Here is a 22537-nt window from a genome sequence, read left to right as displayed (position 1 = left end):
TTTTCATGTATATGTGTATTGTACTTGTATCTTCATATTTATATATGTTTAATGCATATAGAGTAGTATGCTCTTTGAGGCTTATTAAAAATTGACAATTGTAAATTGTCAGTATGAATGGATTGCATAAACCGTGTTGTTGAAAATTGTCATAGAAAGTTAAGGTTTATACCATACATGTATGTTAGACATGTAACTGGTAGGGGACACCCAACTTTTATGCAAGATAGAGAGCATGCATCTTCACAATGTCAAGGTTCCTCTAAACAAACCTTTGACAAAAGTCACTATTTCAAAGTTAGGCTTGTGGTTACATATGGCGTAATGGCTAATTAGAAACCAACCAATGAGAACATATATCTTTCAAATCCGTCTTTTTCAAGTGGCCCAAAGCCATAGAACATCTTTAATGATTGTAAGGAGAAGGATCTTCCAAAAATTATTCTCCGATATTTTATCTGAGGTAACTAGTCACATTGGCATTTCCCATTTGATGACAAGGCATTTTCGTTTACAAAACTTACCTACTATAAAACTCTTTCTGATTGGTTCCCAGTCATAGACCAGGAACAAATAAAATAGTAGTTTTCTAGCCCAATTTTTAAATAGCGGCTTTTTTCAAGGCTTTGTGTAGAGGAACGATATCACCAAACCTTCACATTGTGAAGATGGAGAGCCTGGGATTAATAATTTTTACCAAACAAGATACCATGAGATTTTCTAAATAAATTCTCAAGTTTCCACTGGTCCAATGCTTCGATAAATTTTGACCGCGGTCATTAAATATTTCTGGTAATGTCTCTGCTCCATGCTAAAAACACATATTTTTGAAAGTAAAATCTGAATGCCATGAAGACAAATAAAATCCTCTTTATTACAGAAATAATGTACGAGGGTTGTTTAAAAAATACTCGGACTTTTGTCAGAACTTTTCTTATATCACTGGGCAGCTTTTGAAAAAAAGTTTGGTCAGAACTCTAACTTTAAAATTATTCATTACATTTAAATTTTTTGACATATTTGAAGTAAACAATTTAACCATTATACAATATTCAATCTAAAAAAATTTACACAACATCGTAAAGAAACAAGATTAATGGCAGACAATTTTTTGCGGTGGAAGGATACGTGGAAGAAAATTTCTTCCGCTACACCTTTGTTTAATGTCTTGAAACTTATGTCCTACATATTTTTACTCATAGAATGTTTTTCATTATTATATGCTTGGAATATTAAATATAGGTTTCAATTAATATTTTTAAAACAAATTTTACACATTCACTCAACAGACTTAGCCAAAAAAGAAGATACCTGTATATTGAAGAAGTCAAGATAAAATAACATTTTTTTTTTTTTTTTTTTTTGGTCTGAAAGTCGCGTATTTTGACCAGTATCTCAAAATTAACATCTCTGGCCTTAATGTTTTCTTTTATTATTTCAAACTACACAATACTCCAAACAATCAGCACTTAAATCTTAAAAAGCTTGATGAAGAGAATATTTAATTACCTCTTTAGATTTTTGATATCCCAAATACATGTAAGATATTTTTTCAGTGCAAAAAGGTCACTCAATAATTTTAGCGCATTGATTTGCAGATTTTTTTTTCAATAATAAAATATTTTTTAAACTATTTAACATAATATAGATTATATTTATTGCCATGATTATATCTGGTAAAATATGTTAATAGGTGAAAGTGATTAACCTAAAAGTTACAATTTAAGTGCAAAAAGGTCAAGTTAATTGTGCCGTTGTTTATGATCAGTAAGATGCATACTGACCCCTCAGTTTTCTTTTCAATTTTGAGTCATGCTACATGTACATGTGTATATGAGTAGTTACCTAAAATATACTCCTCAAAAAATCCTTGATATAACTCGTGTCAGGAATAAATACCGCAACGTCATATCCTATGAAATGGTAAGAATGAGTGAATAACTAAATAAATAAGTAAATATTTTAAACAATAAATAAATTCGAATAATTTGAATTAAAATTTTTAAATAAACATATATCAGTTAAGAAAAAATAAAAAAAAATTATAGCACTGTGAAAAGTGGAGTCGCAGAGTACGACGCTTTCAATGAAGTATTACTGAAAATAACATCACTATTGCTAACTTAGAAATGGGGAAAATGCATGCAAATTTGGAGGTTATTTGATTCATTGCATGTACTTGTCAAGGTTTCAGGTGCTTCAATTTCAGCTAAATAACCAATATTTTTGGAGCAGGTTAATGTTTTGGAACAAGTTGAAGTTTTTAGAGTAGGTTTCATTTCCAGGTAAATATAAGCCCTACATTGATCAATCTTGCATGGATGATACATCTAAGGATGCACACTACTGAACTTCCTTGATTTGACTTTCATTTTCTGGATGAGCGACCAGGTTAAAGTGTTTGGAGCAGATTCATTCTTAAGTAACTATTAGCCTTATGCTAACCAAATTTGCTTTGAAGATTTAATATTTATTGATGCACACTACCGGAGTTGCTCTGGATGTAGGATTTGACCTACATGTGCATTTTCCAGTGACCAGGTTAAAGTTTTTGGAGCAGGTTCATTACCAAGAAACTATAAGACCCATCTGAATCAGACTTGATTGGATGATGCATAAATGGATGCACACTACCACAGTTGCTCAGATTCTGGATTTGACCTACATTTTCCAGAGGAGTAACCATGTTAGAATCTTTGGAACAGACTCGTTCCAGTGTAACTTCAAGCTTTACCTAGACCAAACTTGCATGAATGTTCATCAAGGGATGAACACTCTCAAACTTGCTTAAGATGCTGGGTTTGACCTACATTTTCTTGATGAGCAACTATGGTTTAACGTTTTCAGAATGAGTCCATTTCCAAGTAACTGCAAACCCTATCAGACCAAAATTGCATAAATCTTGCATCTAGGGATGCTCACTACTAGTTTATTAGTTAAGAGTGGAACTTTGCCTTACTTAAAGATAACATTTGTAGAGATGAGCTGTGTAATCTTTGAATACTTGGGTTTCACCTGAGGAAAGACAATGCCCCAATTCAACAGATTGCTTTCTAATAATTTTAAAAACGATTCTACTATGTTTCTGTGTGAAACAGACAATCTAAAAGAAACAGTCGAATTACTGGCCGAAAAGGAGATATTTATAGGACTGTTTCCATGAAGTATGAAGTGAACAAACAGTAATCAATCTCGAAAGTCCAATGAAACGATACAAAATTAGAGCAGAGCAAACACAGACCTCAATATTTAGAGGTTGGATCAAGTGCCATGAAGGAGTGAGCATCCCCTGCCGTCCGGTCACACCCGCCGTGTGCTCCTTGTCATGATCGAAAAAAAGCGGAAAAATCCGTAGACGCAGTTCAGTGTATAAAAAATGGCCTAACAATTAGTATGAAAAACGTCAGTCAGCATTTGATAGTTTGTATGTGCTGACAAGGTCATTGTATCGACCGTAAAACTTGCGAAAAGATTACTTCAAACGAGACTGTTGATATCCTTATTTCATCAACATGTTTGTCAATACGTAGAGCATGCTCTGGCGTATCGAATCAACTGAAAGACATAAACTCCATATGCAGGTGATAAGGGAATATTGTTACATAAATAAGGGAAGTTGACGATTGAAAAGTTCCTAAAGCAAAATTACATATTTAGAAACATACAGTAAAGAACAAACTGCAGCAATAGTATGAAGAAGAAATTATGTTTGTGATTTTTCATTAAAAATTGGTTTAAGAATGTTGATACATTGCGTCAAGTCTTCAATTACAAAAGCTGGAAAGATAATGAAATCCTAAGTACCATACGGTTTCCATATTTTAATCCCATTTACAATTCGTGTACCCTACGACATCACATTATCCTTTTTTGTGGATTATTAATTCTACTTCCGGCATGGTTTGAGCATGAGTAATTGCATGACTTATAATTAAGGCTATTGTCGCCTTTGCGTTGACATTGTCATGTTGTTTCACCTCGCTTTCCTTCTCCATTGCATGCACTTAAAGCAAAGGATGAGTGACAATCAATCCAAATTATGCAACCCCTTAAAATATATAATAAAAATGGACATGTGTTTAGAATTACTAGTAATATATTAAGACAGATCCCACCTTTAGAATTAATGAAAATTTATTTTAGTATTAATTTCTTTACTTTTCAATGCAATGCTGTGAAAAAGTTCCTTTTTGGTAAAAAGTATAGTTTTTCTATTTGAATCATGTAAAAAAGGCCATAATATACACAACACGTTACGTTTCTAACCAGAAATTCTAGAAGATTTATACCCCCTTTTTTCATCACTTTTTCATCTGAAAAAAATATTTGACTAATCTGAACACAAAATTAAAGCAAAATAATTTTCAAAATCTATCAATTTATTTGTTATCATAATAAGTGTCACTTTTATTAATATTTTATCAGAGATGAAAATTTACGGGGAAACTATCCAAATGATCATAGAATTTACATATTTTTAGAATTTCATAGTTAAACACCCTTTTCTCTTCAAAATATTAGATTTTCATCTATTTTGTTTAGAAAGCTAAAAGTGTGTTGTCACTTCACAAGTGTTTTTTCCCCTTCTTTTTCTTCTACAACTAAGTGGGGTTTTTTCCCCTACAACTTCTAGATCATGTATATCCCTATAAATCAATTAACATAAACTTGACATCAATGAAACATATTTCTTCAGAAAATAACTAAATGTCAGGCTTCACTTGTTTTGGTACACAGTAAGAGTCTCTTATTTAAAAAAAAAAAAAAAACTATATTACTATTTTTATGAAATTAGTAATATATTGTGAATACTGTATGAAAAGTAAAATATGTCAATTCTATACAATGTGCATGTGTATGTAAATCAATTACAACATTTTGTGAAAAAGATCAAAATCTTTTTAGACATGGAATCAAATTCACACTGCACTGCTACTTTTGCAATGTAATTAAAAAGGGTAAACAATAATTCTATTATTGATAATTATAAGTTTTCAATACAGTACCACTATTGATGACGTCACTCGAGTTGGGAGCTATCTTAATTTATATTTAGCTCTACTGGACAGCGACCAGAAGAGCTTATAGATGTTATAGTTAGGTGTCCGATGTACGTCCATCTGTCTGAAAAACAATTTTTCAAAATGCTTCTCTTCCTACAGTTTTGGTCCAATTTTAATATAACTTGGTACACAAGTAGATTACACTATGATAAATAATTCTTGATATCGGTTTTTGCATTTTGATGAATTTTGTTGCCACGGTTACTAAAATTAGCTATTTCTGTGAAATTCATTCAAAAGGTTTTCTGCTGCAGTTCAATTGCAATTGAACGTGACACAAAGACCATATCAAGGATCATTATTTTATTTTTTGCTGTTACCATAGTTTCAAATCTAAGTGCTATGTAAATAACCATGGTAACACTGATTTGGCCGGTCTTTTAATGAAATTTTAGGAAAAGATGTAACCTTGTGGAAAAATATATTTCATTTAAAAATACACTATGCCGTTTACAAGAAATAGACCCTTGACCAAAAAATCGGAATGGTATATCATTTCTACTTTCTTTCACGTTTTACTAATCGAAATGCTACGTCACTTTTATGTATTTTCAATTAACAACAATGGCACCGCAAAGCGGAGCATCCCCTCGCAAAGGAGCATATCATTTCTTTTCGAAATGGTACATTTCTATTCGAAATGATACATTAACTCTCACTTTTTACTAATCGAAATGGTATATCATTTTTGCCTCTCTTTCACGTTTTACGTATCAAAATGGCACATCAATTTCATTCTCTTTCACGCTTACTACAGCTTTTTACAGGTCAGTTGAACAACCCTCAGATAAAGAATTCCAAATCTATATGTGACTTTTACTAAGAAACATTGAATTACATAATTGTAAAATTATTGCTGATTATAACCAGCTGTGTGAGTTATTATAAATAACTGTGTACGCTCTTACTTACGATTTATAATAAGGCTAGTTTATTATAATTAATTGTGTACGCTCTTACTTACGATTTATAATAAGGATAGTTTATTATAATTAATTGTGTACGCTCTTACTTACGATTTATAATAAGGCTAGTTTATTATAATTCATTGTGTACGCTCTTTCTTATGATTTATAATAAGGCTAGTTTATTATAATTCATTGTGTACGCTCTTACTTACGATTTATAATAAGGATAGTTTATTATAATTAATTGTGTACGCTCTTACTTATGATTTATAATAAGGATAGTTTATTATAATTAATTGTGTACGCTCTTACTTACGATTTATAATAAGGCTAGTTTATTATAATTAATTGTGTACGCTCTTACTTATGATTTATAATAAGGCTAGTTTATTATAATTAATTGTGTACGCTCTTACTTATGATTTATAATAAGATTAGTTTATTATAATTAATTGTGTACGCTCTTACTTATGATTTATAATAAGGCTAGTTTATTATAATTCATTGTGTACGCTCTTACTTACGATTTATAATAAGGCTAGTTTATTATAATTCATTGTGTACGCTCTTACTTACGATTTATAATAAGACTTGTTTATTATAATTAACTGTGTACGCTCTTACTTATGATTTATAATAAGGCTAGTTTATTATAATTCATTGTGTGCGCTCTTACTTACGATTTATAATAAGACTTGTTTATTATAATTAACTGTGTACGCTCTTACTTATGATTTATAATAAGGATAGTTTAATATAATTAACTGTGTACGCTCTTACTTACGATTTATAATAAGGCTAGTTTATTTTTCAAAATATCAGAGTGTTGCTTCCATCTAAGCAGTAAGTGCCTTTCTAGAAATTTGACCCCAAAAAAGGGGGTCGGGGGACACAACTCCTTTTGAAATGTGTCCGAGATACAATGTAATTGCATGTTACATCATTTCCTATATCCTTTTTTTCTATATAAAGAAGAATACAGTGTGAGAGTTGAAAAGAGAAAGAGAAAATAAGTAATTAACAAAAAAGCAGTTACATATTAACCTATAGCGTCTGAGTTCCTTAACACAATACTTCTATTGTGAAGAGTATCAACATACAGTACAATGTACTACTGTTCAAAAGAAAATAAAATTATTTGTATAAAAATGTTTTAAAAGTACCATGCAGTATAAGGATAATCTTTTTTTTTCAATCGTCTTTATCTTGTGTATGCACAGTATAGAGATTGGAGGGAGCTGTAACTCTTATAATCCACATTTTAAAAGTTTCCACGATTCACAAGAAACAAAAACAAACAAACAAAAAGAATTCAGGATTCTGCAGTTAAGAATATTGATAACAAAGCAATGTTGTAAATGTAGATCTTATTTTTTAAAAAATGGTTACTTGGCTTAGATTGCAATCACTTGAAATATTCTTAAATCCCTCACAAAAATATTCTTGCGACATGAATTAAAGTTAATTGTTAGATCTGTGAATCGAGATTTTTAAATGCCTTCACAATAGCTTACCATTTGGCCGTTTAACAGTTTTAATGACTTTGTACCCATACACTGATACATACATTCGGCTCTAAGCATTGATTACCGATGGATCATGGACTTTTGTGGATCAGACTTCTAAAGACAAGTATGTAGTGTACAGTGTACACGAGCAAAATGGCCGAAAAGTCATTCCCTACAAAACTACATCAACAGTAAGTCAATTCTATTTGTTTTTATTTAGACAAATCTATACGTGATTTCTTTTTTATTGCAAACTGGAAAAAAATAAGTGAGCTTTTATACAAATCTAAAAATATTGTTATTTCGTCAGTTGCATTTTGATTATTCTTCATGTGCATAAAAATAGTAGTCTTGGTATATGTATAATTCAGCCAATAGAAAGATTTAATGTTTTATTTCCTGACAGATGCATACAACCGTGTCCATGGTGTCTGATACACTGGGGGGGGGGGGGGGAGTAAAATACTCAAAAAAGATGTTTCAGAACAATTTGTCCATGAATTCAGTGTCTTATAAAATTGTACACTTTTTTCAGGTGGCAGCTTAGCATTCCAAAGACATGTTTGTCCCCAAGATTACTAAAATCTGTTTAACAGACAGTTCAGAAGGCCTTTTTATTACTTGGACCGTAAGTATACTAATAAGTATTGAACATCATTGTTTTAGTATTATATTTTCAAATATTCTCAACTTATAATCTTGATGTTTTTTTTAATTTGACCTTAAAGATATAGTTCAAGGTAAAAAAATATTATTTCGCTGCATCTCATTTTTTTTCCCCATATTTGAAGTTTGAAACCTTATGTAAATGGGATTTAAAGTTATTACCTGGGATAATTGTTATCGACCTTGATTTGAGTAAAGGGTCAAAACTTTTGATGCAGTGCACTTCAACTTAATCGCATTTTCCAAGTTCCTAAATAATGTAGAAGGGCTCTCAAGTTATGATATTGACATTCATTTTAATTTTGACTTTGATTGAAAAAAAATGGGTCAAGTCAAAAATTGTATTGAGGCCAAGACCTTGACCTCAATTACAGCAATTGTATCTTAATAGGTGCTTACGTATCAAGTCATGTGATTGCTATGCCATGTGCAAATCAACGATATGATGTAAAGATCTTAGTTATCTTAATCTTATTGATCCATATTCCAAGTTTGAATACTTAATGTTAAAGGTTCTCAAACAATGGCATGGACTTTTTTTTAATCTGACTTTCTTTGAACGAAATGGATTAATATCGATACAGTGCACCTTCCATCTTCTTTCTATGTTAATCCAAGTCTGAAATCCTTATTACAAAGAGTTCTCGTTATAAACTTGACAAAATACGAAAACACGACACACACACACACACACACACACACACTATATATATATATATATATATATATATATATATATATATATATATATATATATATATATATATATATATATATATATATATAATGCGGACACATAAGCGTATAAACAAGAAAAAGATAGGAATATACCGGGTATTTTGTTGACGCTCGTGAGAACTTTGAAAAGTTTCTAATTCCAGATACCTCCATCACCTACCAAGATACTTGGTTACATTCTGGCTTTTAAAAGAAGTGACCTTGACCTCAATTACAGCAGTTGTACCTTAATAGGTGCTTACGTATCAAGTCATGTGATTGCTATGTCACGTGCAAGTCAACGATATGATGTAAAGATCTCTGCATTCACAAGTCGTGAATTTGGTGATTTTTCCGATACAATCACATGGTGTTCTTCTGGTAATATAATTAAAAAAAAAACTACAGTACATGAATTATTATAAAAATTGAATTCTATATTGAATAACTATCTATTCAGTGATAAAAAAATTATCTCCTTCATTTTTGTTCCTTTTTCCAGATTTTCAGTACACTCAACACCAACGTAAGAAATTAACTTTGTTTTCATGTGAAGTGTTATAGAAGCATGCCTGATTTGTTTTCCTTTGAAAGCTTAACAGTCTCCGTATTTGTTTAAATGAAGTTAAAAATTTTTTTACTCATTTACTTCAGACTTGCTCCCAACACCAGTCATCATAAAAATTTTATCTGCTCATGGTGGGCACTGTATACAAGTGTTCTGGAAGGTAAATATCAATAACATTGGCGGAATTTTTTCAACATAAATTCAGTTCTAAAACCTATGTTTTTTTCACTCTTTTTTTCTTTTAGATTCCTTTAGATGTATCTAGTGTGATTGTTGAAAATTTCTTGATTTTGTATAAACGATGTGGATTAGATACGGAATTCAAAGAGAAACTTGTGCCCGGAAGTGAGGTCACAAACCACATGATCGTTGGTCTGAGTGAGTGCACTCTTTATGAAATCAGAGTGGCTGCGTGTACTTCCAGACTCCGTGGACGTTCTTCAGCCCCTGCAATGCTGAGAACTGGCGGTAAATCTTTCTCTCTCTTATTTCTTGTTACTATGTATCTTATAATACTCTTGTTTTAAAAATGAATGATTTTATTTCTGTATGAAGTAAAGTCATGAGTAGAAAAAAAAAATAGAAATTTCTAGAAAGTTATTAATTTCATTGTAAATGAAACAAATATATGCGTGGAAAAAATAACTTCCTATTGTTCATTGAAGCAGTCAGATTCTCTGTACGCAGTTAAGCTTGTCAAATATTTCTGACACAAAATCTTTATTTTGCAGTAACAAGGCCAGACTCTATTAAGCTACGGATGTCGAGGGGTATGCTTTTCTGTATGTTATTTAAATAATGCACATGTTCTGTTCTGTTCCTCATAAAGTTGTATTAAAATAATATGTATCGCCTGTATAATGTGTCTCGTGTAAATGTGCAGAGTTCCTGCAGACAAATATGTTTTCTCCTGCATGTATGTCTAGTGTGATTAAAATACAGGAACTGTAGGAGAGTATCTTATTGTCCGTGTTTCAGTTGTTTACACTTTGATCATTCTTTATTTCAGGTCCAGATTTTAAACCAAGGATAATAAAACTTTACGAAATAATGACGGATAAACGACAGTTACAAATTGTATGGACGGTAATTATCTCACTCAAAATTCTTTTTATATTTTAAATAAAAGTGGATTTTTTATAACAGTTATTCTGAGGAAAATAACGTCACGGTGTATAGTGTACATTTTGTTGGTAAAGACTATTTGTATTCTTATTCACACGGAAATTGCTTAACAATAGAATATCGATGTATTGTAATATTGTGAGACGATGCTTTTTAAAAAACAGACTCCAGACCACGTCACATATCCTACAGTCGATGGGTACGTCATTGCAGTCAGAAAGACTTCAAGTTACGAGGCACCATTTACTAAACATTACGTCAGAGATGCCCAGAAAAACAGTCACGTGGTTCATGATGTTCACGAGCAATATCCATACGAAGTGAAAATGGCAGCATTCAATGCTTTTGGTGTAGGGAAATTTACCAGAACTATAATTGTTGGTAAATATCCAAGTATTGTCCACATTCTATCTGCTTGAAAGAAAATATTGATGTACTAGGGTACGTGTCCCAGAAAAAACCCCGCCAACTTCTGAAATATTTCAAAACTGCCTGAACCAAAATATTTTTTTAACATTATTTGGAAATGATATTTTAGTTATTTTGACGATATATTGTAAGGTTGTATTTACAAGCATATGTAAATGGCATTTAACGCGTGTTAAATATAGATACATTTCATTTTTTTTTAAATTAGCATTGTCATTACCAGATTAAACGGAAATACGATGTAACAAAATTTACATCGGTAAAAACGTACACTATGAGCTGTGGTATTAAATTCATTACTTTGACATCATGGCAATTACGAGGGTTCAATAAATAATGCAACATAATATCATAATAAATGTAGAAGTAATTAATTTTATTTGTTCACAGTTGAAAAGTTCTATTAAGGAAATCCTATTTAAATCACTGATTTTTATGCCCCCGTATCGAAGATTCGGGGTACATGTTTATAGTTTTTTCCCTGTCCATCCGTCTGTCTGTCCGCAAAAACTTTAACTGCTCATAACTTTTGATTGGTTGGGGCTATGGCTTTCATATTTCACATATGTATTCCTTGTGACAAGACCTTTCTTTGGGTACCATCATATTTGACCTGGACCTTGGATTTTGACCCAGTTTTACAAAATTTTACCCGACTTTAAACTTGGCCATAATTTTTGAACGGTTGGTGCTAGGGCTTTCATACTTCATATGTGTAATCCTTGTGATAAGACTTTCCTTTGGATACCACCAATTTTGATTCTTTGGTCTTGACCTGCGAGTTTGACCGATTTTTGAAAAACTTTAACATTGCCTATAACTTTTAAACGGTTGGTGCTAGGGCTTTCATACTTCATTTGTGTAATTATTGTAACAAGACCTTACTTTGGATACCAACAACTTTGACCCTTTGACCTTGACCTAGGAGTTTGACCTACTTTTGAACAACTTTAACCTTGGCCATCTCTTTTGAACAGTTGGTGCTAGGGCTTTCATTCTTCACAAGTGTAATCCTTGTGAGAAGCCGTTCCTTTAGATACCAACAATTATAGCCCATTGACCTTGACCTTGGAGTTTTACCTACTTTTGGAAAACTTTAACCTTTGCCATTTCTTTTAAACAGTTGGTGCTAGGGCTTTCATACTTCACATATGCAATCCTTGTGACAAGACCTTACTTTGGATACCAACAGCTTTGACCCTTTGATCGTTACCTTGGAGTTTTACCTACTTTTGAAAAAACTTTAACCTTGGCCATATCTTTTGAACGGTTGGTACTAGGGCTTTCATATTTCACATGTGTATTTCTTGTGAGAAAGCCTTACCTTGGGCACCATTAATTTTGACCATTTGACCTTGATGTTTGACTTACTTTGAAAAAACTTTAACCTTTCCCATATCTTTTCAATGATTGATGCTAGGGCTTTCATATTTCACAGGCATATTCCTCGGTACAAGACCTTACTTTGGGTACCAGCATATATATATATTTTAAGTGCATTTAAGAAAGTTTAACCTTTGCTATAAGTTGGCATACGGGGGCATCAGTGTTTCACAAACACATCTTGTTTCCTATTGCCCTCGCAAAGCAATTCACTTTTAACAGCAAGCATGGTCTCTACACTGAGCTGAAAAGTGTTTAAACGTGATCTCAGTCAAGAAGATGACAATGAGAACGTATGTGAAAACTGTGCTTCATTACATAAATCTCTGAAGAACTCATACTTAAGATATGATTTTTATATGTGAAAGACTAGTCTTTAAGGTTGTAAGTTTTCAGATCGATTCAGAAATTCAAAAGTAAAAGAGGAGAGTTAATATACTAGTATAGTAGTCAAAGTGGTCGATCGAAATCTGTAGGGACACCAAAAATATCGATGCTGTAAGCATTATGATATCAGAAAATGCCAGATTTACATTGATAAACGTCGTCAGTGTTGCGCTTCAGCTAATATACTTTGGATCGCACAATTGAGAGAAAATGTTATTTATGCATATGATTTACAAAAATTTGTATATAGTTTTCCAAAAAAAAAAAGTTTGATTATGTTGCATGTCAAATTTTAACTTTATAATAGTATTGAAAATGTTTGCATTTTTCTGGGACAACCCTCGTATTGGTTTTTCATCATTGGAGTCTTAGATACAGTGCATGTTATTACGATACAAGTGGTTTTTAAAAGTCTGGAAATTTTAATGAAATCAATTTTACCTGATGCCAGTAAGTTTCGTTAACTGGTGTTTCGTTATCTGATGTACCAATACATATACTGAAATATATACTTAAGGTCCATAATCCCTCTGATCACTCATACAAAATGTTGCTTTAACGCTTATGATTTTCCAAATAAACTACGTGTATATGTTATAACTTATAAGTAAAATTGGTCAAAAAAAATTATAAAGAATAATATACATTTATCCCATGAAGAGTCATCTCTCTTACAGAGTATTAATGAACCTTAATTAAGTAAAGCGAATCAAAATTGATGTATGTAACATTTTATGTTCGAATTAATTGTAGATAACAGCATGATGAAATCCGAGATCCGTACTCCACAGACACTGCCAAAGAAACTCAAAAAATTATTCCCAGGATATTTCAAAGGAAATGTAACATAATTACCTGAAATAAAATATTGAAGTTCTTTTGTGGTGTTTGATGTATAATATCTCCGCTCTGTGGTTACATTGGTTCATACACTACCTATATATACCGGGTATATGGAATCATCATTAGGGACGAGGCAATAATTATTTATCACCAGGGAGGGACCGGTACAAAGTATGATGACATCGAAAGGGGGGATCTTTTTCCCGAAATTCATAATTATAACTTGCAAAAACTTTGAAAATGTTTGAACAGCCTAGTCTTTCGATTTTCATTCTAATGAATAAACTATAAAACTATAATCAAGAAAAAATGGGGACCTATGCAAATGACTAGGTTTTTATAGCAAAAGTTTCCCGTTATAACGCGAAAGTTACGCGTTATAACGCAATTTTTTTTAACCTTCGAAAATGAGCTCAATGGGCTTTCGTAGATAGAGAATTTAATGCCATATTGAAAAAAAGATATGCGTGGTCACTGAACTTGACGTCGTGTTGGATGCTTTCTCTGAAGTTTTCTTACAATGTCAGAAACTTTTAAATCAGTAGAAGTAATAATTCTTCCAAATGTAGAGAAATGTAATAACTTTAGATTTTCAAGGTTTGTACAAGTGTACAAATGTATCCCTAATCGTCCTGCAACTTTTAAATGAAATTTAGCTCATATTCTTTATTAATCCAACCGCTTTAGGTCTATGGTCCAACTTTTATATTTTCAGGTTGTATATAATCAAAAATCACATTTAAGGACCCTCTATACACTGATGAAAAATGTTTTTTGGACTTTGAGAAAGTTATAAAACATAAAAGAGGATATTTTGAAATTAACTAACTCATTTCTAATATAGGGAGCGTGCCTTTTTTATTCAGGAAAAATCTTCAAAGACAATGAAGTAATGGAAAAGAAAAATTGCCTTCACTTACTCAAATGGATAAAATACATGCAAATAAAGTTTTCAAATACTGTATCTTGGTCTAATATAATGTTTAGAATACTTGGATTTATTTTAAATTATGTGATACATTATTTTACCTGTATGTCAAATGGTGGGTCTGTCTGATTACACAAAAGTCCTGAAAATAGGATGCAGTGTAGAGAGGGTCCTTTAAGAATCCCCAAAATTTAAATACAAATATTTCTTCAACTAAGTGGAGTCTATGCCCTATGGGTGACAGTCATCTACTACGCCCCTCTAGATGGCTGATGCCAATTATATATAAGGGGAAAGGTTATGTTTTATACTCGTATTTGTATACATGGATATTAAGTTGACTTTTTCATCCAAAATGAGGATGAGACATATACTTTTTACATTCTTAAGGAATGCCAAATGGGATCATTAAGACTTTTGGGATTTTTATTTTTTTCACCGGTCCCATCCTGATGATAAATATTGCTTGATTCCTGTATATATAGCCTAAAGAAAACCTCGAAAAGCCGAAAAGGAAAAAATCATCAGACGTTATTTTTGAAGAGACACAATCTTTAATCAACAGCAAAGTACTTGTGTATGTCCTGGCAAAATTATTGAGAGGGCACAACTGTAAAATTAGCTTTGTTTTCTATTTTGAAGTATATGTAGACGAAATTATTTGTGGTGCATTATACTCATAGTCTTTTATTAAACGACACAATCAAGCATATATTTCAACTTCTTTGACAAGTGTTTTCGTGTCTGATATTGTAACACTAGGTTCGTTGCGCTGACCGTCATCCATTGTGTAAACCGCCACATACTGACCACTGGAGTCCTTAAAACAAGGCAAACATTGGCGCTTCTTATAGACAACCGTCATTCCAAGCGCCGATAGAACCATGATCGTCAGGGTAAGCAGAACGGTAGCCAAAACTCCAACTGCTGATGTCATACAGGTGAGGTCGTCTGCTTCTAACGACAATATGTTTTTCCCGCGATACCGAGACGGATGGGTACACCTAGAATATTAAAAATTCAAGAAAAAGGTTTCAAATATACAAATATTACACAACCAGTTATTAAACGGATACGGTAAAAGATGAGGATAAAGGACAGTGAACAACCTCGTAAATTCTGGAAAAATAGAAATCGTGATCAGAGCAAAAACATGAACCACTGGAAAGATCAGAGGTGGGATCAGGTGCCTAGGAGGAGAAAGCATCACCTTTCGAGTTGTCACACTCGTCCTAAGCCCTCTGTACTGATCAGGTGAACTGAGTAGCTTTACAATTGTACGTCAGCGTATTGCTGCCAGTCGAAAATATTTGTTGCTATGTTGTATGTACTAAGTCGTGTGAACGACATGAGTTGTAATTGAGATAATACGTCGTGCCCTTGAGATAAAAAGTCGTACATGTATATGATAAGTCGTACATCGACAATAAGTTGTAACAAGATCCCCCCCCCCTTTCCCTTCCCCCGACTACACACATATAATCACACAAAAGAGATATTCCACGATTGTAATTTGTCGTTTTTATATATTTTCCCTGGTAAAAAACTTAATGAGCGGAAATCTGCCCGCCGAGTGGAAAAGTCGAAAGTTCTGACGCTGTTAACGGAGATAAAAGAAAATGAAGACGAGCATGCAATATATGGTTGTGTAGATAAATTATCGTAGAAGACAATGGTAACAAGCATTCTGAGAGTATTGAATTAGCAATACTAGTCCCCTACCGGCAAGTGTAATCTGGTTCCCGTTAAAAATTGAAAATGCTATAATTCCGTCAAAAATCAATGAAGCGGGACAAAATGCAAACTTGATCTATAGCTAATCAAGGTAAAGTCACATCCCAAAAATCAGCTCAATATCTGCAAGCGTTTAGAAGGAAATTGCGGAAAACCCCTAAAAATTGAAAAGGCCGTAATTCCGTCAAAAATCAATGAAGCGGAACGAAATGCAAACTTGATTTGTAACTCATCAAGATACACTCACATACCAAAAATCAGCTCAATATCTGCAAGCGATCAGGTAAAAAGTGCGGAAAACCAAGTGGGACAGACTGACAGACAGACAGAGGGACAGACAGACAGACAGCTAGACGGACGGACAGACTCAGAGGAAACCTATAGTCCCCTCCGGTTTCACCGGTAGGGGACTAATAAACAGTTTGCCAAAGCATTTCTGAAAGTGTAAATGAGTGCGATTCTGGGGAGAGGGTACTCCATGTAATTCGGAGCTGGATACCTTGTGTTATTATTAGTCCCCTACCGGTGAAACCGGAGGGGACTATAGGTTTCCTCTGAGTCTGTCCGTCCGTCTGTCTGTCTGTCTGTCCCTCTGTCTGTCTGTCAGTCTGTCCCACTTGGTTTTCCGCACTTTTTTTCTTAAACGCTTGCAGATATTGAGCTGATTTTTGGTATGTGAGTGTATCTTGATGAGTTACAGATCAAGTTTGCATATCGTTCCGCTTCATTGATTTTTGACGGAATTACGGCCTTTTCAATTTTTAAGGGTTTTCCGCAATTTTCTTCTAAACGCTTGTAGATATTGAGCTGATTTTTGGTATGTGGCTTTACCTTGATTAGTTATAGATCAAGTTTGCATTTCATCCCACTTCATTAATTTTTGACGGTATTATGGCATTTTCAATTCTTAACGGGAACCAGATTACACTTGCCGGTAGGGGACTAGTATTGCTAATGCAATCCTCTCAGAATACTTGTTATACTATGGTTAAAAACATTATTACTGTATGAAAGAGCAAAACAGTCACAGGTAACTTCTATTAAAAAATGAAGAAATATTACGAAAGTCGTCGCCCCAGAACGGGTATGAAGTATATGCACGACAATGCACATAAAGCACGAATTGTGACCGAATATTTGGAGGTGGAAAAGATTAATGTCCTACCGTACCCCCACCCCACCCTTCGTTTTCTCCAGATTTAGCCCCGTGCGACCTCTTTCTGTTCCCCAAACTTAAATTCCACCTATCGGGAAAAAGATACAAATCACGAAATGCCCTTGGCTCAGCAATTTATCAGTATATGATAGGTGTCCATAATGACGAGTATGAAAAATGTTTCCAGAAGTGGATTGAACGTCTAAAAAAGTGTGTCCAGGCCAAGTTTGAGTACTTTGAAGGGCAGGGACGAATAGAAGGATCAAAGATTAATAAATGTGGGTGAAAAAAGTCTCGTGTCATTATTTTTGGAGCATCCCTCGTATAGTGAAAAGGCGTTATTTCTTTGAAAATCTTCTCTTCTCCTGGGTATAAAGCAAACAAACTACATGCATGGTTATGATAAGGTTTCTTCTTCCAAAATTTTGTATTTTATGGCCTTGGGTCAGGGATTCTGGTGTTAGGGCAGGGATCTATTGATTAAATAGTGATAATGCATTAATTCTTTGAAAATCTTCTCTGCTCCTGGGTATTTAGCAAATAAGGTAAGTGCATGGTTATGGTGAGAAAGAGTGCTTCTTCCAAAATCGTGAAATTTGTGATCATATGATCAGGGGTTCTGGTGTTGGGAGGGGTGTTCTATTGATTTAATGGTGAAAATGCATTAATTCTTTGAAAATCTTCTTCTCTGCTCCTGGGTATTTAGCAAATAAACTAAGAGCATGTGCCTCTTCCAGAATTGTGAAATTTGTGGCCACATGATCGGGGGTTTTAGTGTTCGGAGGGGATACTCTATTTAATAATAGTGAAAATGCATTTCTTTGAAAACATTCTTGTATGCCCCTGGGTATTAAGCAAATAAACTACATGCATGGTTATGATGGGTAAGGGTGCTTATCCCAAAATTGTGGATTTCATGGCCCCTAGGTCAGGGGTTCTAGTGTTAGGGCAGGGCTATAGATCACAGGCACTTGGGGTCTGGACCCCCCCCCCCTTTCCATTTTTTTTTCTTTTTAAATATGAGGTCGAGACACCTTTTTCCTATTTTTGTATTCTAATATGCACTTTATGTTATCAATAATGTAACTCTTTTGTCTCTATATACTGTTTTTAAATATACCGTTTTTCGACTGATACATAATTTTTTATGTATCAGTCGAAAAACGGTATATTTAAAAACAGTATATAGAGACAAAAGAGTTACATTATTGATAACATATAGTGCATATTAGAATACAAAAATAGGAAAAAGGTGTCTCGACCTCATATTTAAAAAGAAAAAAAAATGGAAAGGGGGGGGGGGGGGTCCAGATCCCAAGTGCCTGTGCTATAGATCGGATAGTGAAAATGCATATTTCTTTAAATATCTTCTTCTCTGCCTCTGAATATTTAGCAGACACACTAATTATATGGTTAATATGAGCAAGGATGCCTCTTCCAAAAGTATGAAATTCAAATTCCTGCATGGGTCAGGGGTTTTGGTGTTAGGGTGGTTCTGTGTTGCATATATATTAAAAATGCATTGTTCCCTTGAAAATCTTCTTCTCTACCCCTGGGTAATAAACAAACATACTAAGCACTTGGTTATTATGAACAAGGGTGTTTTTTTTTTCCGAAATTGTGAATTTTATGGCCCTGAGTCAGGGGTTCTGGTGTTAGGAAGGGGCTCTTTTGATTATAGAGTGAAAATTGCATTATTTCTTCGAAAATCTTCTCTGCTCCTGCATGGGTATTTAGCAGATAATCTAAGTACATTGTTATGATGAACAAGTGTGTCTTATCCAAATTTTTAATTCCATGGCCTCTGGGTCGGGGGTTCTGGTGTTAGACCAGGGGCTGACAAATCCATTGCCCGACGCCCGGGGCTAGTGAATTTTAGGAGAGGGCAAGTGAAATTTTATCAACCACTTGCCCGTGGGCAAGTGACTTTAAAAAAAAATAAAATAAGATAAATATTTAAGTCGTGGATTTAATCTTGGGCACAAGGGATTGCATGTTCTACTCAGTATTTTTCTTCCTATTTTTTTTAAATATAAAATTATATAAATACAGTATTAGTTTCTGGTTGGGCAAGCAAAAATTCAGGTACGGCAAGTGAATTTTCACCATACACTTGCCCTTGGACAAGTGCCTAAAAAATCTATTTGTCAGCCCCTGTTAGGGTGAGGCTGGTTGAATCTATGCATTTTTTCTCGAAAATCTTCTTCTCTGCTCCTAAGCATCTCTGCTCCTAAGCATCTAGGAGGCAAACAGAGTACAAATTTGAAATAAGCAAAGGTATTTTTACCAATTTTTTGAAATTCTGAACAACTTGGTGAAATGTTCTAGTGCTGGGAAGGGCTCAATTAATTTGTATTCTACTTAGAGAAGTTATTTCCCTTTGCTATTCACCTTTGATAATTAATCAATGAATAACGTAATTGAAAGGACAATTGACTGAGAGAGGTATACAAGAATTTTTTATAATTTATAATATACAAAAAGTACTTTCATAGTTTTAAAGGTCAGGTAGACTTGTAGAAAAAAGATAAATTATAATGTGACAAAACACCTTATCATTTTACATTGAATGTTCTTCCAAGACCATGAGAGGCCAATGTGAGAGGGAGTGAGTGATGTTTACTAATAGTGCTCAAGTACTATTGTTTTGTTTAGTTAACATGGTGAGCGTAACAAATGGGGGCAATTAGATAGAGCTACTTTAAGATTTGTTAATAAGTACTAGACAAATTAATTTGTTGATCCCTGATCATCCTATTTCTCTTGCATTTGGGCAACATAGCTTCATCTTTCAGTATTTCGTTTTATTTCATACTTCTGTGGATCCTTTACAGTATTGTATGATACTCAGTTGACCTCTTGCTTTGTTCATACGACTTATTATCTTGTTTGTACGACTTATCTCGTATTTACAACTCAACATCTCGTTATTACGACTTATTATGTCGTACTTTCGACTTAGTATATGTCGATTGTACGACTAATTATCTCGTAATTACGGCTTCACATCTCGTTATTACGATACTTTGTCGTTTGTACAACTAATTATCTCATAATTACGACTTATCATCTTGTACGTACGACTTAGCATCTCGTTTGTACGACTTAGAATTTCGTTTGTATGACTTACTATCTCGTACACGTGTACGACATACAATATATATATATATATATATATATATATATATATATATATATATATATATATATATATATATATATATATATATATATATATTCTTATATAGCAAAGTAATGTCTGTGGATATGAAACATGTCAGTCAAAATAAAATTCAATGATTGATACTTACAATAAAGAGTTGTTATTAAAGAACTGTTTACTCGTGGGGTTTGTTAAGATCCACTTCATGTTACAGTCGCATCTCCACGGATTGCCTGCCATAAAGACCCTCTTTAATCCATTAGGAAACGTATTATGTGTTAAATATTTCAGTTTGTTGTGGTCTATAAAAAGATTTTCAAGTTTGTTTAAATGAGAAATTGTGTTCCCTTCTAGAGTCTCCAACTTGTTATAATTCAAATAAAGTGTGTGTAGCTGCGGAAAAAATCCCAAAACTCCAAGCGTTTTAATTTTATTGTGTTCAAGGTGGAGTTCCTCTAGTTCGCCCAGAGTTCTCAGAGAATCTTCAGTAAAAACTGTCAAATAGTTGTACTGTAGATACAGTCTTTTTAACCTCACTAAATTTGTGAGGGCCATCGCCTCCACTGTGGTGATACTGCAATATGATAAGTCAAGCTCCTCTAGAAAAAGATATCCATGTGAAGTAAAAGTCATTCTTGATACAAGGCCAAGTGGGTTTCCTCGAAAACTCAAAAATTTTAAAGAATGGAATTCGCTTAATTCGAACCGGTATCTCTGAATGAGAAGGTCGGATCCTTTCAAAAGATTAAAGGACAAGTCTAAGTGAACAAGGTTGGTCAACTCTGTAAAAGCATTATGCTTTATTTTCTGTATAAGATTGTTGGAGAGGTTCAAATGAGTAAGAGGGGTTGTGTTAAGTATCTCAATATTCGTTAATTCATTATGCGATAGATCGAGGATCTTGACTTCGGATGGGACGTCATTAGGATATATTGTCAAGTTACTAAACGAACAGTTAAGGACTTCTGGTAATGAAAGCGATGGTCGGCATCCATGAAATGTCAAAACCATGTCACAAAATATTACAAACACTGAAAGGATCTGGACGGAGTATACAACGGATGATGGCATGATCCAACTGAAAAAAAAGATGAATTAATCCCTTAGCATTTTTTTTATAAAAAGGTCTATTTACACCCTCCCAGTAATTCAAAATTTTACAATGGCAATCACTTGAAAGATTGTATTTGTGTCAGAGTTAATATCGTTGAAATGAAACAATGGTCACTAAATATGGAAGGTAACATAAATTTACCTGGATTTGGAGTTCAGTAAATGTACCAGTAGTCAAAATACAATGAAACTTCAGTAGTACCTTGGTAAAGTCGCGGCTTCATGCGTTTCTTACTCATCCTGGGCAGCGGAGTTTGTACTCTGATAAACTATACACGCTGGTGATATTTTGCTATCGTAAGCCGAGATTATCACTTTGTTGACTTATGATAGGTGATTGACCATTTAAAATTATAATCATGTATGTGTATTTTTAAAGATAGATAAACTGCATTTTATTCCCACACATTGTCTTGAATGCAGTCTGTCAACAATGAATCCCCAAACCTATCATCCATTAGACCATATTACTCTTTTTCCAACGAATAGTGGATAGAAGGATTAGCCAGACTGTCCTAAAACTAAATCCCATATCAACTATCAAATGCATGGTGAGGAAAATGTAGAAGCTTTGAAGAAAGTCGGTTGAAAGCAAACGGTGGTAACAGGCTTGTAGAACGCCGGGGGGGGGGGGCAGGGGACCCCCCCCCCAACTTTTTCTGAGTATAATATTTTGCTGTAATAAATTTTCCTATAGATGCTGGTGATCCCCACTTTTTGTTGCGGTAAGGTCGAGCACTGGCAAATTCCATGATTAATAATTTTTTTTTCTTTGCTTGTCAGGATAATTTGGTAAGTTGCCCTCCCCCTCCCCCAAGTTTAGGTTTTTGGTCAGTTTATAAAGGC

General features: G+C 33.5%; 2 protein-coding genes and 1 long non-coding RNA gene across 4 annotated transcripts in view; 1 reads left to right on the top strand and 2 right to left on the bottom strand.

Moving 5' to 3' along the window:
- LOC133192086 (uncharacterized) overlaps positions 1-22537 on the bottom strand; it is a 427629-nt gene that overhangs the window by 54745 nt on the left and 350347 nt on the right. The window lies entirely within an intron of this gene.
- LOC133192671 (uncharacterized) lies at positions 7439-13605 on the top strand. The gene is made up of 10 exons (XM_061328663.1): positions 7439-7670; positions 8015-8107; positions 9027-9243; positions 9365-9388; positions 9517-9590; positions 9676-9898; positions 10162-10200; positions 10440-10516; positions 10720-10936; positions 13508-13605. The coding sequence occupies exons 2-10, from the start codon at positions 8039-8041 to the stop codon at positions 13603-13605; spliced, it is 1038 nt and encodes a 345-aa protein (XP_061184647.1). The 5' UTR covers positions 7439-7670; positions 8015-8038.
- Positions 15211-21604, bottom strand: LOC133192670 (insulin-like growth factor-binding protein complex acid labile subunit). Its single transcript, XM_061328662.1, has 2 exons — positions 20727-21604; positions 15211-15529 (listed from the first exon to the last, which is right to left on the bottom strand). Exons 1-2 carry the CDS (start codon positions 21587-21589, stop codon positions 15229-15231), a joined length of 1164 nt encoding a protein of 387 aa, XP_061184646.1. The 5' UTR covers positions 21590-21604; the 3' UTR covers positions 15211-15228.

The sequence above is a fragment of the Saccostrea echinata genome, unplaced genomic scaffold (genome assembly GCF_033153115.1).
Source record: "Saccostrea echinata isolate AGI-Se365-2 ecotype Australia unplaced genomic scaffold, CSIRO_AGI_Sech_v1 ptg000025l, whole genome shotgun sequence".
Taxonomy (NCBI): domain Eukaryota; kingdom Metazoa; phylum Mollusca; class Bivalvia; order Ostreida; family Ostreidae; genus Saccostrea; species Saccostrea echinata.
The sequence above is the reverse complement of the archived record's forward strand: the minus strand, read 5'-3'. Positions and strand labels throughout refer to the sequence as shown.